The sequence below is a fragment of the Callithrix jacchus genome, chromosome 12 (assembly GCF_049354715.1).
Source record: "Callithrix jacchus isolate 240 chromosome 12, calJac240_pri, whole genome shotgun sequence".
Classification (NCBI taxonomy): Eukaryota; Metazoa; Chordata; class Mammalia; order Primates; family Cebidae; genus Callithrix; species Callithrix jacchus.
Window position 1 is genome coordinate 62,182,549 of NC_133513.1, and position 16,022 is coordinate 62,198,570.

The following is a 16,022-nucleotide window of genomic DNA, read 5'->3' on the forward strand; positions in this document are numbered from 1 at the left end:
CTTATACATTTCTTCAAGAACTTTTTCTTTGCATTCACAATTTGGCTAACTGGCGCAGGAGGACTAGCTTGTGGCCTAGCTCAGCTTCTGACGCGCCTGCCTCTAAAAGCTCAATCATTTCTAGCTTTTGATTTAAAGTGAGAGATGTACCACTCTTTCACTTGAACACTTAGAGGCCAATGTAGGGTTATTAATTGTCCTAATTTCAATATTGCTGAGTCTCAGTGACTAGGGAGGTCCAAAGAGAGGGAGAGAGATGCGGGAACAGCCGGTTCATAGAGCTGTCAGAACACACACAACATGTAGCAATTAAATTTGCTGCCTTCTATGGGTGCAGTTCATGGTGCCCCAAAGCAATTATAATAGCAACATCGAAGATGCCTAATTACAGATAATCATAACTGTAAGATGATGAGGACATTTGAATTGTTGCCAGAATTACCAAAAATGCGACACAGAAACAGGCAGTGAGAGCGTGGGTTCTCGCAGGGTTGCCACCGACTTTCAGTTTGTAAAAACTGCAGTATCTGCGAAGCATGGTGACGTGAGATGCAGCAAAGGGAGGTATTTCTGTGCTGTAATCAGTCATGAATTAGATGAGTTTTTCTGGATTCACTTGGGAACCTAGCACTGCGTGATATGTGTGTAAGGAAATATAGTCTCAGTTTTAAACAAGCACTTTACACATGAATATGTGGAGCGCAACCCATTTATCATCTCAGGATTATCCAGGTGGAACTGCCCTTACCAAAGTCATCTTTTGACCCCTCTGGGAATGATTCTTCCTGGCACGTGTCTTTTGAGGCCCTAAGTCTACTTGCTGCTTGTCTATTGACTATATTTTCTTGTTGAATGCCTACAAAAGTTAAATGATGAATAAAAAGAGAAGGATGCATTTAAACCAGTTCGCTATTTGGAAATTCTGAGTAAACCCTTAGTTTGGTGAAGGGTGATATAGCTCAGAAAGGCGGTTTTGGTTTTAATGGTGCGTTTTCTTTCTGCATTTTCCCTCTGATCCCCAATGCCATGACTTACTAAGTTATAAAAAGCCCTTCAGGCCGGGCGCGGTGGCTCACGCCTATAATCCCGGCACTTTGGGAGGCCAAGGCGGGTGGATCACAAGGTCAAGAGATCGAGAGCATCCTGGTCAACAAGGTGAAACCCTGTCTCTACTAAAAATACAAAAATTAGCTGGGCATGGTGGTGCGCGCCTGTAGTCCCAGCTACTCGGGAGGCTGAGGCAGGAGAATTGCTTGAACCCAGAAGGCGGAGGTTGCGGTGAGCTGAGATCGTGCCATTGCACTCCAGCCTGGGTAACAAGAGCGAAACTCCATCTCAAAAAAAAAAAAAAGCCCTTCAGTTGCTTGGAGAGAAGGGTGCTTAGGGGATCTGTGCAGATTTCTGAAATGAATGGCGAGGCAAATTCATTCATAAAAAAGGAAGCTTTCCTTCTTTCCCTGGTCCATTTTCTGCAGGGTTCTGAGCTTCCTTTGGGGGCTTCATGAATGCTGCATGTCTAATGAGTGTAGCACAAAATAGTAGGGTCTAATAAAGCCAATGTGTGTGCTTCTTTCTATTTTCCAGGCGCCTCCTGCACATGTAACCAGGGAAGTACCTTCCTCATGGATTCCAACACTACAGGCTTGTGCCATCTGCATCCCTTCAAACCTTTACGAGTAAGTTCTAGGATCAAATCAATGTTTAAATGCATCCTCTCTTTTTATCTTCTCAACCTGGGCTTCTCATTGGAATCACCTGGGAAGCTTTAAAAAATACTGATGCCTGTGTCACAACCCCAGGGCTTTTGACTCAGTTGATTTGGGAAATGGCCTGGGTGTTGAGATTTTCAAAAAGCGCCTCAGGAGCTTTAAATGTGCAGCCAAGGTTAACAATCACTGCTCAGGACGAATTCACTTTATATAGATATATCCTAACTTATATACAATTTAAAATTCCTATTAGGTCAATAAATATTTATTGAGTGCCTCCTCTATATAAGGCATGAAGACAAACTCCTAACACAGTCCATACCCACCAGTAGCTAAAACCTAATGCAAGCAAGAGTGGGCTAGTGTAAGAGGGAGGGTAGGCAGGTACACAGAGATTGTATTCTATATAAAACTGTACAGGTCAAGTGCAGTGACTCATGCCTGTAATTCCAGCACTTTGGGAGGCTGGGGCTGGTGGATTGCTTGAGGTCAGGAGTTTGAAAGCAGCCTGGCCAACATAGTGAAACCACGTCTCTATTAAAATTACAAAAATTAGCCAGGTGTGGTGGTGGTGGTGGGGTACCTGTAATTGCTTGAACCTAGGAGGGAGAGGTTGCAATGAGTGAGATCAGGCCACTGCACTCCAGCCTGGGTGACAGAATGAGACTCTGTCCCAAAAAGAAACAAATAAAAGACACTGTAGACAGCAATCTTCTCTTCCTCCAGACTCAAGGAATTTGGTATAAGGCTTCAAAGAAAGTAGAATTCTATTAGGTTGGAGAGTGGGAGATCCTAAAATATATCAGAGGTGATGGCATTTGAGATAGACTTGAAGGAACTGGTAAGACTTCCATAGATGGAGACTGAGGAGAGCCTTCCAGGCAGAGGCAGAAGAAAGGCATGTGTCTGGAAAGCAGGGGCCTGCGTGAAGTTTGCTGTTGTGTTGGGAACGTTTTCTGAGTAATGAATGAAAAGCTTTGGGATCATATTAGGGTAGCACAGAGCAGGTCAGCTGGTACCTAAGTTGGCTCCAGCTAGCCATTAGGGGTTTGAAAACTTGGAAATAATATTAATATAACTGGAGCAGTATTTTGCAAAGAGTGATCTGCTACTGAGATCTGGGCTGGGTTTGAGTAGGGAGAAACAGCAGGACTAGAGTCAGGAAGACCAGAAGGAGTATGCTATGGTTTAAGTGAGAAGTATTGAGGGCAAGTGGCCGGACATGGTGGTTCATGCCTGTAATCCCAGGACTTCGGGAGGCCAAGGTGGGTGGATCACTTGAGGTCAGGAGTTCAAGACCAACCTGGCCAACCTGGTGAAACCCCATCACTACTAAAAATTCAAAAATTAGCCAGGCTAGTTTTTGATGACTAATTTGATTAAAAAATTAATGGCTTACATCTGTATTCCCAGATACTTGAGAGGCTGAGGCAGGAGATTTGCTTGAACCTCCGAGGTGGAGATTGCTGTGAGCTGAGACTACTACTGCATTCCAGGCTGGGCAACAGAGCAAGACTCCATCTCAAAAAAAAATAAAAAATAAAAAAGAGGTATTGAGGGGCAAGTGAAGACAGTAATGGAAGTGAGAACTGGAGCACTGCAGAAGAAAGGAAGAAAATCCCGACTATAAGAATGATAGAAGTAGAATTAGCAGAACTTGTCTATTGATATGGTAGAGGAAGCAAAAACTGACTTGGATGTTTCTTATTAGAATTATGAGGAGCGCGATGGTGCCATTAACAGAAATCATTAAACTAAGTTGAAAAACAGGCCGGGCATGGTGGCTCAAGCCTGTAATCCCAGCACTTTGGGAGGCTGAGGTGGGTGGATCACGAGGTCAAGAGATCGAGACTATCATGGTCAACATGGTGAAACCCCATCTCTACTAAAAGTACAAAAAATTAGCTGGGCATGGTGGCGCATGCCTGTAATCCCAGCTACTCAGGAGGCTGAGGCAGGAGAATTGCCTGAACCCAGGAGGCAGAGGTTGCAGTGAGCCGAGATCACGCCATTGCACTCCACCCTGGGCAACAAGAGCAAAACTCCATCTCAAAGAAAAGAAAAAAGAAAAGAAAAACAGTTTATAACAGGAAGATGAATCTGATTTTGGATATGTTGAAAACAAACACATCCAATGGAACTAAAATTTTTATTCAAATAGTCCTCATTGTAATTGAATTCTAGTTGGATTTTAAAAAATTTAATATTTTGTGGAGATTGAGTCTCGCTATATTGCCTAAGCTGGCCTCAAATTCTTGGGTTCAAGTGATCCTCCTGCCTCAGCCTCCCAAAGTGCCAGGATTACAGGCATGAGTCATGGTGCTGGGTTGAATTCTAATGGAATTCTTAAAGCAGGACCCTGATTTGTGTGACACAGTGGTTCTCAACAAAGGGGTATTCTGCCTCTCACGGAACACATGGCCATGTCTGGAGAGATTTTGGGCTGCCACAACTGGGGAAACAATGTCTAGTAGGCAGAGGCCAGGGATGCTGCTAAACATCCTACAATGCATAGGACAGTCCGACATAACAAAGAATTATCCAGTCCAAAGTGTCAGTAGTATTGAGTTTGGGAAATCCTGCTTTAACGTAATCTAATAGCTCAAATTTCAGGAATTTTTAGACCTGCTAATATTGGGGGGGTTAGACATCGCCACCTAGTGGCAAAATTAATATTTATCCCAGTTCTCTGTTGAACACTAAAAGAGGAGAAATTAAAATTGAAAGCTAAGACCCACAGAGATGAAGAACATCCTTTCATGGGAGAACTATCTAGGGTTTACAGAAGTAGATGTTATGGGGAGGTCTAGTGTACAATCTAAAAGCAATTATGGAGTTAGAAAGTGCTCTTTAAGCTGGGTGCAGTGGCCTACGTATCTAATCCCAGCACTTGGGGAGGCCGAGACGAGTGGATCACTTGAGGTCAGGAGTTTGAGACCAGCCTAGCCACCATAGTGAAACCCGGTCTCTATAAAAAATACAAAAATTGGCCGGGCGCGGTGGCTCACGCCTATAATCCCAGCACTTTGGGAGGCCGAGGCGGGTGGATCACGAGGTCAAGAGATCGAGACCATCCTGGTCAACAGGGTGAAACTCCGTCTCTACTAAAAATACATAAATTAGCTGGGCGTCGTGGTGCGCGCCTGTAGTCCCAGCTACTTGGGAGGCTGAGGCAGGAGAATTGCCTGAACCCAGGAGGCGGAGGTTGCGGTGAGCCGAGATCGCGCCATTGCACTCCAGCCTGGGTAACAAGAGCGAAACTCCGTCTCAAAAAAAAAAAAAAAAAAAATTAGCTGGACGTGGTGGGATGTGCCTGTAATCTCAGCTACTCTGGAGGTTGAGGCAGGAGAATCGCTGGAACCTGGGTGGCAGAGGTTGCAGTAAGCCGAGATCACAGCACTGCACTGCAGCCTGGGTGACAGAGCGAGACTCCATCTCAAAAAAGAAAAAAAGAGAAAGTGATTTTTGTTTATAAGAGATCTCATAGTAGAAGTCAATATGGAAATAGTATTTTACTGGATTCCATATGAAATGCATTCTATTCCATTAAGGTTGCCTATATTTTGCTACTGTTACTGAATAAATTAAAAAAAAAAACAGAATCTAATAATTCTGCTGAATAACTCAGAATTATTTGCAGGCTCTCAGAGGAGGGTATCTCAAAAGATAGAGACAAGAAAACTGCAGAAATGAAAGCCAAATAATGGGTTTGACCTTGAAATAGTTATTGCTTGAGAATGCAACCTATGGCATTTTGTTTTATTAAGAAATAAAGATTGGAAAGATTTTTAAAGTTATGAAAAAATAGAATGAAGACCATTAAAAACTTCTATTTTGCTTCAAGAAACAGCATTCTACATGCCCCACATATTACCTTCCCTAGCAGGTTGTGAGCTCCCTGAGGGCGGAGACTGTGTCTTATTCATATCTTTGTATCTGCCGCAGTATCTAGCACAGCATCTCATACAGAGTAGACATACAAATGCTTTCTCAAGTGAATGAATTTATTTTTATACTGGAAATCCTTGCCTTGAAGTGAAGAAAGTTTCAAGCCTTTCTAAGCAGTTACTGTCTGTTCACACAAATACAATGCCAGCTGAGGGTGCTTGGCACAGACAGCACCAGAGATTTGAGCACAGGGAGTTGATAACAGACACCTGCAATTCACTTCCCTGGAGCACCTAGAGCAAACTGTGCTGTGATGAGCATTCCCAGGGCAGTGTTTGGACTGATGCGTGGGCTGTATATTCCTGCAGAATATAAGATTATGCTATCTTATAATAGACATAATAATATAAGATTCATTCATCCAGCAAATATTTATTGAATGTCTACTTTGTGCTAGGTACTCTTCTAGGCACTAGGGATATCACAGTGAACTTAAGTCTAAAAATTCCTTAAGAGGCAGGGTTTGAATTGGTGATTAGAATAAAGATGCACATTCCCCTTTCCCCGAACTTTTCCACTTAGCAGAATATTTTCTACATAGAAAATGCACTTTGCCCAATGATCTCAAAGCATTTCAAAGCTATTAAAGAGCTCTCCTGCCAAAACCACTGCTCTGCTGGGGCAAGTGACAAAAACAACACTCTCCCATCTCCTTGTCTGTATCTCTTCCTTCCTCCTACACTTTCAGACTTTTGGGGAGAAGGGTAGGAGTGCATGAGGTGTATTTTACGGGCAAACGATGACTCTTGCACATTTTGTAAGTGGCAATTGAAGCTAGTAGTTTAAAAAGTGACCCTGCAGAGGGTTTCTTTCTGCTTGGTTTATTAACAACCCTTTAGTTCTAGTGTCTAGGGATATGCAAAGTCAGAAAAAAAACCAGTCACCACCCAAAAGAAATGGTGCAGACAAGCTGGCGAGGCCATGTTTTGGCCACAGAGTAAGTGCACTGTGCAATATCAAGTGTCTCAGTGAGTTTTTGGAATCTCAGGCACATTTTGACACCGTATTATGTGGCTCAGTACACCCAGGATATACAAATCAGAAGTGTTCGTCCCCATACATGAGTTGTATGGCATGACCTCCTAATGCTAAGTGGAAGCTGAGTTAGTGAATTCACCAAAGCTACTGCTATATATGTAATCGATGAAAGGCGATGGCGACCTCCCCACCTTTCTCTTTGGCATTGTTTGATAAGTTAGTTATATCCTAAGATCACTACCGCCTAACTCCTCTCAGCCCAGGCATATGGCTCCTAATTGCTCCTAGTACTTAAAATCCCTAACAAAACGGGGGGCAGGGGAGCATGCTAGTTTTTTCCAAAGCAGTGGATGGCAACTGTGTGACGTCTTTGATTTATCTGTTTTATCTTCTCACATCTTTGTTGGAATCTTTAGAAGGCACAGCCCTACCTTTCTCCCTCAGCTGAGACTACAAGAATCCCCAGCTGCCTTATTCAAAGCACTTCTTGCCACCGGTCCAGCGTGTGAACTTACTCAACTTCGGTTGCTTGGAAACCACTGAGTCCGGCTTGTTCTCCTTCCCCCTCCGCAGTCCGCTCCCTTACACAGCAGGCACCCAGACATTCTTAAAGTTCATCACTCTCCACTACACTCCCAGAAGAGTATGAATACACCATCGTGCTTTCCATGGAGGAAAAGGCAGAAAATATGTCAAGTCCTTTACTGGTGAGAGATCCGTAGCGACTGCCGCTGGGCCGAATGGACATGGGCGGTGGGATCTGATGGTGCCACTGAGCTGGAAAATGGACCAAATGTGTTATGATCAAAGGAACGCAGTCCAGCAGGTACGCTGCAGACGTGCATTCTGTCCTCACCCTGATGCTCCCTGCAGATTCTTGGTAAAGCATTTAACTACATCTGGGTCCGAATTGCCTTATTTGTAGAAAAGAGGAATAAAGCCTTCCCTGACGGTGATGTTTTAAGCCCCTAATTGCAAAATCTGTGATTCAAATTCAGTTAGAGATCAGAATCCTAAAAATGAGAGATTAGAATTCCTATAAGATGGGGCCAGGTGTGGTGGCTCACACCTGTAATCCCAGCATTTTGGCAGGCTGAGGCAGGCAGATCACTTGAACTCATGAGTTCAAGACCAGCCTGGCCAACATGGTGAAACCCAGTTTCTACTAAATACAAACATTGGTTGGGCATGGTGATGCACACCTAATCCCAGCTACTTGCGAGTTTGAGGCAGGAGAATCACTTGAACCTGGGAGGCAGAGGTTGCAGTAAGGTAAGATCGCGCCAAGGCACACCACCACTCCACCAGCCTGGGAGAGAGAGGGAAGGAAGGAAGGAAGGAAGGAAGGAAGGAAGGAAGGAAGGAAGGAAGGAAGGAAGGAAGGAAGGAAGGAAGGAAGGAAGGAATTCTATAAGATGAAAGAGTGAAGAGTGGGTGACTAGACTGATTTCTCAAGCTTGTCCCCTTCCACTGACCTACCATGAAGGTCTGTTTGGGGCATGTACAGAGGGTTGCAGGCTCTCAGAGGAGGGTACCTCAAAAGATAGAGACAAGAAAGCTGCAGAAATGAAAGCCAAATAATGGGTTTGACCTTCTGAGCAGTACCTACCTCATACCCTAATCACCCTAATCGGCCATTATCTACCTACTCATCACCCTAATCAGGTTCTATTGTTCCAGCCAGAAGCTTGAAAACTAATTTAGGTACAATCAGCCATGGTTCAGGGACAATATTTATTAGAGTTTCTATGTTCACCAAGTGCTGCTGTTTTTAGCAGGCACGACTTTAAGGTTTGAACATGGCCTGAGTGAGATACCCACCCAAACTGTCGTCTCTGCTGTGGTCCCTGATTCAGAAATTACCAGGCAATCTTCTGATTAGGTTTCTGGGGATCTCGATGTGGAGAAGGAGATTCCCTAGGTGGGGAACTCTTATGCTCTGGGTCCTGGAAAGCTGTACCCCTTTCTAGCATTCAGATTTAGAAATCGATCCTTTGTTCATTTCATTATCTTGATTCAGTTTTTCAGTCTACAAACCTCTGAGTGAATTCAGAAAAATCCAATTTGGAGGACCAAACCTAGAGCCGTTTCACTAAAGGACAGACACTCAGTAAGGCCTGCTCTTGCACAGTCTCTCCTCCCAGCCCCTCCGTCTCTTAGCCCTTCCCGGCTCTCTCTGACATCTTTACTGGACTGCTGTACTTCCTAGGATTAGAAGCCCTCCTTTAGAAGAGAGAGGGGAGCCCTACATGTTCCTATTCCTCAGAAAGGCAGGAAGGTGTGGTAGCAGGGAAGGGAATTGATTCTAGCCCAAATCTTCCACCCCTTCTCCATCCTAGGTCCCAGCTGAGGAAACAGCATCTCCTATTGTTGGTGCTGTGGAATCAGGACAGGAATGAGGAAAGCCAGGACAAAGTGACCTGGAAACTCAGCCACTGGAGGGCAGGATTGGGATAAGAGTCATCAGTTTCAGGGCTGTTGGTAGGGAGTTTCTCAGTTGGTGAAGACTGGGAAATGGTTAAGGACCTAGCCTTGATTAAGGAACATATCACTAGTGGCCTCTTTCTCCCCTGACTTTTTTCAGGGAAAAGTACATTGGTGTCTGCTTCCTTCACAGTTTAATTTCTTCTCAAGTCTTAGGATAAGGGGAAAAACCAGAAAACTACATATTTTCTCCAAAAACTAGACCTAGGGAACAGTGGCAGGCTAAAGCCTCTCCTGTATGGTACTAAATAAAGGGAATACCTGCTATGCACCCATAAATAGCAGGGACATCTATCGGGTAATAGATAGAGCTACTCTTTTTTTTTTGGAGATGGAGTCTTGCTCTGTCGCCCAGGCTGGAGTGCAGTGGTACAATCTCAGCTCATTGCAATCTCTGCCTCCCAGGTTCAAGCAATTCTCCTGCCTCAGCCTCCTGAGGAGCTGGGATTATTGGCGCCTGCCACCATCCCCAGCTAATTTTTGTATTTTTAGTAGAGACAGGGTTTCACCATGTTGGCCAGGCTGGTCTCGAACTCCTGACCTCAGGTGATCCACCTGCCTCGGCCTCTTAAAGTGCTGAGATTACAGTTGTGAGCCACCTTGCCCAGCCCACCTATCTTTACAGAAAGATTTTTAAGCTGTCAGTTGCATACAGATGTTCAACAAACAGCACTACACTTACCATATATATCCAGCCTGGCAGTGCATGACACGATGCCAGCTTCGTTCTTGGCTGACAACGTGTACCACCCAGCGTCTGACTTCTTGGCTGGCTGGATGAGGAGGCAGACGTACCCTGTTGTGTCCTGGTGCATACTGGAGAAAAAGAGAGAATGTATCTATATTTTATCTGGAGGCAGAAGTGCCTTTGTCAAGTTTAGGGTTCCAGGAAGAAGGGGGAGTGCAGCTTAAGACAAACATCATGACAAATTTGAAGGTGGAAGATGTTACAGAAGGGCAGCAACGAACCTAATCGTGGTAGGAGGAAGGGGCAGCCGGGGTGGGACCTGCCTTTGCCCTCCCCCACAGCTGCAAGTCCACTGAAGTTGTGCTCCCCATCAGCAGAACCCCCACTTTTCACAGCCAAAGTTCAGAAAGATCTCTTCCCAAACGACGGACATTTCATCAATAACTTGTTAGGACACTCTGGGAAAGCAGGACAAAATAGAGTGCAGGGCTGGATGGACTGGTTGCACAGACGGCATCTCCTAATGCAGCCAGCTGGGCTCCTGCAGCATCCAGTGTAATGAGATTTAGGAGGAAACCGGCCTGCTCTTTCCTTCTGTTTTTCTCCACATCAATAGTTCTTTACCCTGGCTGCACATTGGAATCCCAGGACATATCCCAGGTAATCATATCAGAATCAAAGTCTAGGATCCAAGCATTAGGATTTTTGGAAACTCCCCAGTGATTTGAATATGCAGCCATGGATCAAAAACCATAGGGCCACGTGTTCCCTCCACCCCTCGTCAGCCTGGCCCTCTTGTCACGCATAGTTCCAAGCTCTCCTCTGGGGCTGCCACAGCTCATTTGCAGGGTAGAGGCAACAGCAACAGCTTCTGGAGCTCAAAGGATAAGTGTTTACCTTTTGTTGAAAGTTATTACGTCCAAGAATTTATAAGTAATAAGAAAAAACAAGAATAAATTAATTAATAAGTATAACAAGAATAAAGTAATAAAATATCCACCACAATTTTACTATACTAACACACTGGCTACCTTCACCTTCTGACTGATAAACTAATCTATTCATTCTTTCATATATTTCTTCAGTAAACCCTTATTGAATACTATGTTGGGGAAAATGCTGGGTGCCACTGCCGTGGGTGCTGAGGGTGTAAAGAGGAACAGGACACAAATGCCTTCTCTTTTTTATGAGGCAGAGTTTTGCTCTGTCCCCCAGGCTGGAATGCAGTGGTGTGATCTTGACTCATTGCACCCTTCACCTTTTGGGCTCAAGAGATTCTTGTACCTCAGCTTCCCAAGTAGCTGGGATTATAGGTGCCCGTCATCATGCTAGGCTAATTTTGTTTTTGGTTTTTTTTTTTTTTGGTAGAAATGGGATTTCACCATATTGGCCAAGCTGGTCTTGAACTCCTGACCTCAGGTGGTCCACCTGCCTTGGTCTCCCGAAGTGCTGGGATTATAGGTGTGAGCCACCACGCCTGACCAAAGAAATGCCTTCTCTAGAAGAATCTCTCAGTTTAATGAGAAATAAATAAATAAAAGATAAATAAGTAGAAATAAAGATAAATAGGATGCAACAAATGCTAGAGTAATGTCATGGGAAAGATTCCTGCGGAACACAGAGGGGAAAAGGTTATTCTGGGAAGCCACAGGCATCGAGGAGGAGGCATGAAGATGCTGGATGTTCAGATGCACAAGCGTATGTGAGGTTAGGCTCATAGAAAAATATAACACTGTACAAAGACCTGAGAAGACTAAGATGAGATTACTTAAAAAATCTATTTCTCAACCACTGAAATATAATGCAGCCAATTCAAGTGTGGGAAAACTTCCCAGAAGATGTGCCCCATCTCAGTCTCAAAGGTCGAGTGGAAACTCACAGAGCGGATGAGATGTGGCTGTTCCAGGTGGTGGAACGGCCTGCACAAAGGCGTGATGGTGTGGGAGGGATCATGGCATGTTCCTTACAGCTGGGGGTGGAGTGCACATGGGGTACTGGCAAGTGGGGGAACTGGAAAGAAGGCAGGGGAGGAGGTCACATGCACCATGGTAAAGGGATGGAAATCTTCCTCTCAGATGATGGGAAACTAATGATATATTTTTAGCAGGAGCTAATGTAATCAATTTTTTTTTTTTTTGAGATGGAGTCTCCATCTGTGACCCAGGTTGGAGTCTAGTGCTGTGATCTCAGTTCATTGTAACCTCCACTTCCTGGTTTCAACTGATTCTCCTGCCTCAGCTTCCCCTGTAGCTGGGATTACAGGCACATACCACCATGCCCAGCTAATTTTTGTATTTTAAGTAAAGATGGGGTTTCGCCATGTTGGCCAGGCTGGTCTTGAACTCCTGATCTCAGGTGATTCACCCACCTTGGCCTCCCAAAGTGCTGAGCCACTGTGCCTGGCCAGTTTGCATTCTTAAAAGATCATCTCCACAGTGGTGAGGATGTGGATTGAATAGGGCTTGTGCCTGGCTGCAGAGAGACACATTAGGATGCTATTGCTGTAGTTTAGTGAGGTGAGGCAATAGCAGTGGAAATTCATGTATTTGTTCATGATTCCTTCATCTTACATAATATGCTACTAGGTGAAAGGCATTAGGTGTTATGAGGAGTCAGGACACAAGAAAACAAAGAAGACGTGGTCCCCTCCCTCAAGATGCTCACAGTCGAGTTGTGGGAGAGGAGTGAAACCATCAATACTAACAACGGTGATGGTACACCAAGTGGGAGAGGAAGCAGGGGCACTGCTCTTCCTTAGAGAGATGATGTTTGGGGTGAGTCTTGAGGGATAGCAGACATTAGGGAGGTGGGCTGGAGCGTGAGGGTAGAGGAGAAGGTGAAGAGAGTTCGCAAAGAAGGAATGTCATGAGCAGAGGTATACAGGTGAGAGAAGGCAGGGACGTAAAGGCCATAAGTACTTACAACAGTTATAATCACAGTGATATACAGGCAGTTCCTGACTTAGGATGCTTGCATTCAGTATGCTCCTCAATTTATGATGGGGTTACATCCAGGTAAATGCGTCATAAGTTGAGGAGCAACTGTATCTGTGTGTGTGTGTGCATGTGCGTGAGTTTATTTAGGACCATTCAGATGTTCCCAGGTGTGTGGTTTTCAGAAGCCAATCACTATGACTTTAAAGTATCAAAATATCCCTTTTTGTTTTTGAGACTGGGTTTTGCTTGTCCCCATTCTAGAGAACAATGGCATGATCATGGCTCACTGCAGTCTTCAAATCCTGAGCTCAAGCAATCCTCCCTCCTCAGCCTCCTGAGTAGCTGGGACTACAGGTGTGTGCCACCATGCCTAGCCAATTAAATTTTTTTTAAAGAGATGGGGTCTCCATTCTGGTCAACATGGTGAAACCCTGTCTCTACTAAAAATACAAAAAAATTAGCTGGGCATGGTGGCACGTGCCTATAATCCCAGCTACTCAGGAGGCTGAGGCAGGAGAATTGCCTGAACCCAGGAGGCGGAGGTTGCGGTGAGCCGAGATCGCGCCATTGCACTCCAACCTGGGTAACAAGAGCAAAACTCCATCTCAAAAAAAAAAAAAAAAAAAGAAAAGAAAAGAAAAAAAGAGATGGGGTCTCACTATGTTGCCTAGGCTAGTCTTGAACTCCTGGTCTCAAGCTATCCTCCTGCCTTGGCCTCCCAAAGTGTTGGGATTATAGGCATGAGCCACTGTGTCCAGCCAGAATGTCCTATGCTTACATTAAAATGACAGGCATCTTTTCACTAAAGGCTGGGGGAAGATGAATGGGCAGTGAGTGGGCAGTGGTCTCTGAGTCTTAGGCCTTCCCCTCTGCAGCATCTCAGTCACTCCTCCTCCCTCCCCTGCCACTGCCTTCCTCAGGCAGTGGTGACTAAACCGAGCAGGTCCTCAGAGTCCAGGGCTGAGCAATCACCCAGCCCCAGCAGTCAGCTTTGACTGGAAATGAGATTTCCAGACATGTATTTTGGTTTTGCCCAATAAAACCATATTTAAAATTGCAGACCCTCAGTTACTTAGTGTATCTAGTTTAATCTAGTTTAACATGTTGCATCGTTAGGTTGGAGCGTTAACCCAACACTATTCTCTATTCTTGGTTAAGTTTTTTTTTTTAGACAGAGTTTCGCTCTGTCGCCAGGCTCGAGTACAGGGGCGTGATCTCAGCTCACTGCAACCTCCACCTTCTGGGTTAAAGCAATTCTCCTGCCTCAGCCTCCCGAGTAGCTGGAACTACCCAGCTTATTTTGTATTTTTAGTAGAGACAGGGTTCCACCATGTTGGCAAGAATGGTCTTGATCTCTTGACTGCGTGATCTGTCCGCCTCGGCCTCCCAAAGCGCTGGGATTACGGGTGTGAGCTACTGTGCCCAGCCTGTTCTTGGTTAAGTTTTACTGGAGAAAAATACACATACCCCTTACAGACTAGCCCCCAACACACACACATATTTTAGATGACAAAATTCTTTAAAACCCGACAGCTACAACATCTTCTGGGGCAAATTCAGTTTACTGTGGAGAAATAATTCTCAGGAGAAAGTTTTGTACAGAAGCTACCTCTACTTACTTGTCGTCTTGTGGCGAACCAAAATGGAAAGGAAATGGCCATTTCCCTAAGTTGGTTAGGGAAAATTAAGCAAGATACCCAGTTTAAGAAACTGGATCCTTAAGCTTACTTTAAGAACAATCACTTAGTGATGGATAGAAAAGAGGTATAACTGCCTTGATGTTTTATTTTGTTATAGTTTTTTACTTCAAAGAGCTTTTCTGGGTCCTAATATAATTGAAGACATGGGACAAAAATTTGCAAAATATTCCATAAATTCCTTGTTTTGGTCTCATTGTCTTTCTTCCAGTAGAACACAGGTGGAATTTATGGAATATTTTGCAAGGAAATTTTAAATTAAATTTTATTAACTACTCCTCTGCAACAGAATACATTTTTTATTTTTGAGATGGAGTCTCACTGTCACCCACGCTGGAGTGTAGCCATGCAAACTTGGTTCACTGCAATCTCTGCCTCCCAGGTTCAAGCAATTCTCTCGCCTCAGCCTCTGAATAGCTGAGATTACAGGTGCATACCAACACGCCTGGCTAGTTTTTATATTGTTAGTAGAGATGGGGTTTCACCATGTTGGTCAAGCTGGTCTCGAACTCCTGACCTCAGGTGATCCACCTGCCTTGGCTTCCCAAAGTGTTGGGATTATAGTTGTGAGCCACTGCACCTGGCCATGAATACATTCTTTTTTTTTTTTAAAGATGGAGTTTCACCATGTTGGTCAGGGTCTTGAACTCCCAACCTCAGGTGATCCACCTGCCTTGGCCTCCAAAGGGCTTGGATTACAGGTGTGAACCACCATGCCCGGCCCGGAATACATTCTTAATACACCCATGGCATTGATGAAACTCAAATGCATTATGCTAAATGAAAGAAGCCAGACTCAAACAGAGCAGACTTATTTGGGTGGTGCAACAAGTCCCACTGAGAGTGGGAGTCCCTCTGGATGTGATGGCTGCTGTACCTGATCCTCTCTCTGGTGAAAGGGATGGTCTCATTGTCTTTCTTCCAGTAGAACACAGGTGGGGGCATGCCTATCACGCGGCACTCCAGTCTCACGGGGTGGCCTTCAGGAACACCGCAATTCTGTAGTTTCTCCAGGATCACAGGTGCTTTCTTCACCTCTTTGGCTGAGCAAGAGAAGAGTCATTCTTTTTCTTTCTCTTTTTCTGTTTTTTTTAATTTAATTTTATTTTTTTAAGACGGGATCTGGCTCTGTTACCCAGGCTGAAGTGCAATGGCACCATCTCAGCTCACTGCAACCTCTGCCCACACCCCTCGCCCACTAGGTTCAAGTGATTCTCCCACCTGAGCCTCCTGGGTAGCTGGGACTAGAGGCGTGCCAGCCACCACACCTGGCTAATTTTTGTAATTTTAGTAGAGATGGGGTTTCACCATGTTAGCCAGGCTGATTTCAAACTCCTGACCTCAGGTGATCCACCTGCCTTGGCCTCCCGAAGCGCTGGGATTGTAGGTGTGAGCCACTGTGCCTGGCCGAGAAGGGTCATTCTTATTAGAATAGTAAGTACTTTGAGGTTCATGCCTCACACTCACCACAGTTCTGGAAGTTAGCAGAGTGGGCGTTCACCCACCTTACCTCCTGGTCAGAGCACTCCTCATGTCTCTTAGTGAGGATCGCTGCCTTGATAAAAGCTTCAGAAATGGTTTA

General features: G+C 44.8%; 2 protein-coding genes across 6 annotated transcripts in view; one reads left to right on the plus strand and one right to left on the minus strand.

The window, feature by feature from the left end:
- The window catches only part of LOC144578685 (uncharacterized), a 58,659-nt gene extending 55,263 nt beyond the window's left edge, over window positions 1-3,396 (plus strand). Inside the window, exons 5-6 of one of the 2 annotated variants that reach the window (XR_013524947.1) lie at window positions 1,585-1,676; window positions 3,123-3,259. Coding sequence is in view for 1 of the 2 variants with exons in the window: in XM_078345817.1 (XP_078201943.1) it covers window positions 1,585-1,676; window positions 3,123-3,245 (215 nt within the window). In the remaining variant the exon portion in view is untranslated. Of the gene's footprint in view, window positions 1-1,584; window positions 1,677-3,122 lie in introns of both variants that reach the window. The other variant, XM_078345817.1, reaches the window with a different exon arrangement.
- A 2,299-nt stretch (window positions 3,397-5,695) lies between these two features.
- Window positions 5,696-16,022, minus strand: part of MYPN (myopalladin) — a 126,224-nt gene continuing 115,897 nt past the window's right edge. For all 4 annotated transcript variants that reach the window (XM_035268248.2, XM_035268247.2, XM_078345775.1 and 1 more), the window contains 3 exons: window positions 15,318-15,483; window positions 9,802-9,935; window positions 5,696-7,412 (listed from right to left, as the gene is read on the minus strand). In XM_035268248.2, coding sequence (XP_035124139.1) covers window positions 7,243-7,412; window positions 9,802-9,935; window positions 15,318-15,483 — 470 coding nt within the window. In that variant the 3' untranslated portion in view covers window positions 5,696-7,242. The remainder of the gene's footprint in view (window positions 7,413-9,801; window positions 9,936-15,317; window positions 15,484-16,022) is intronic.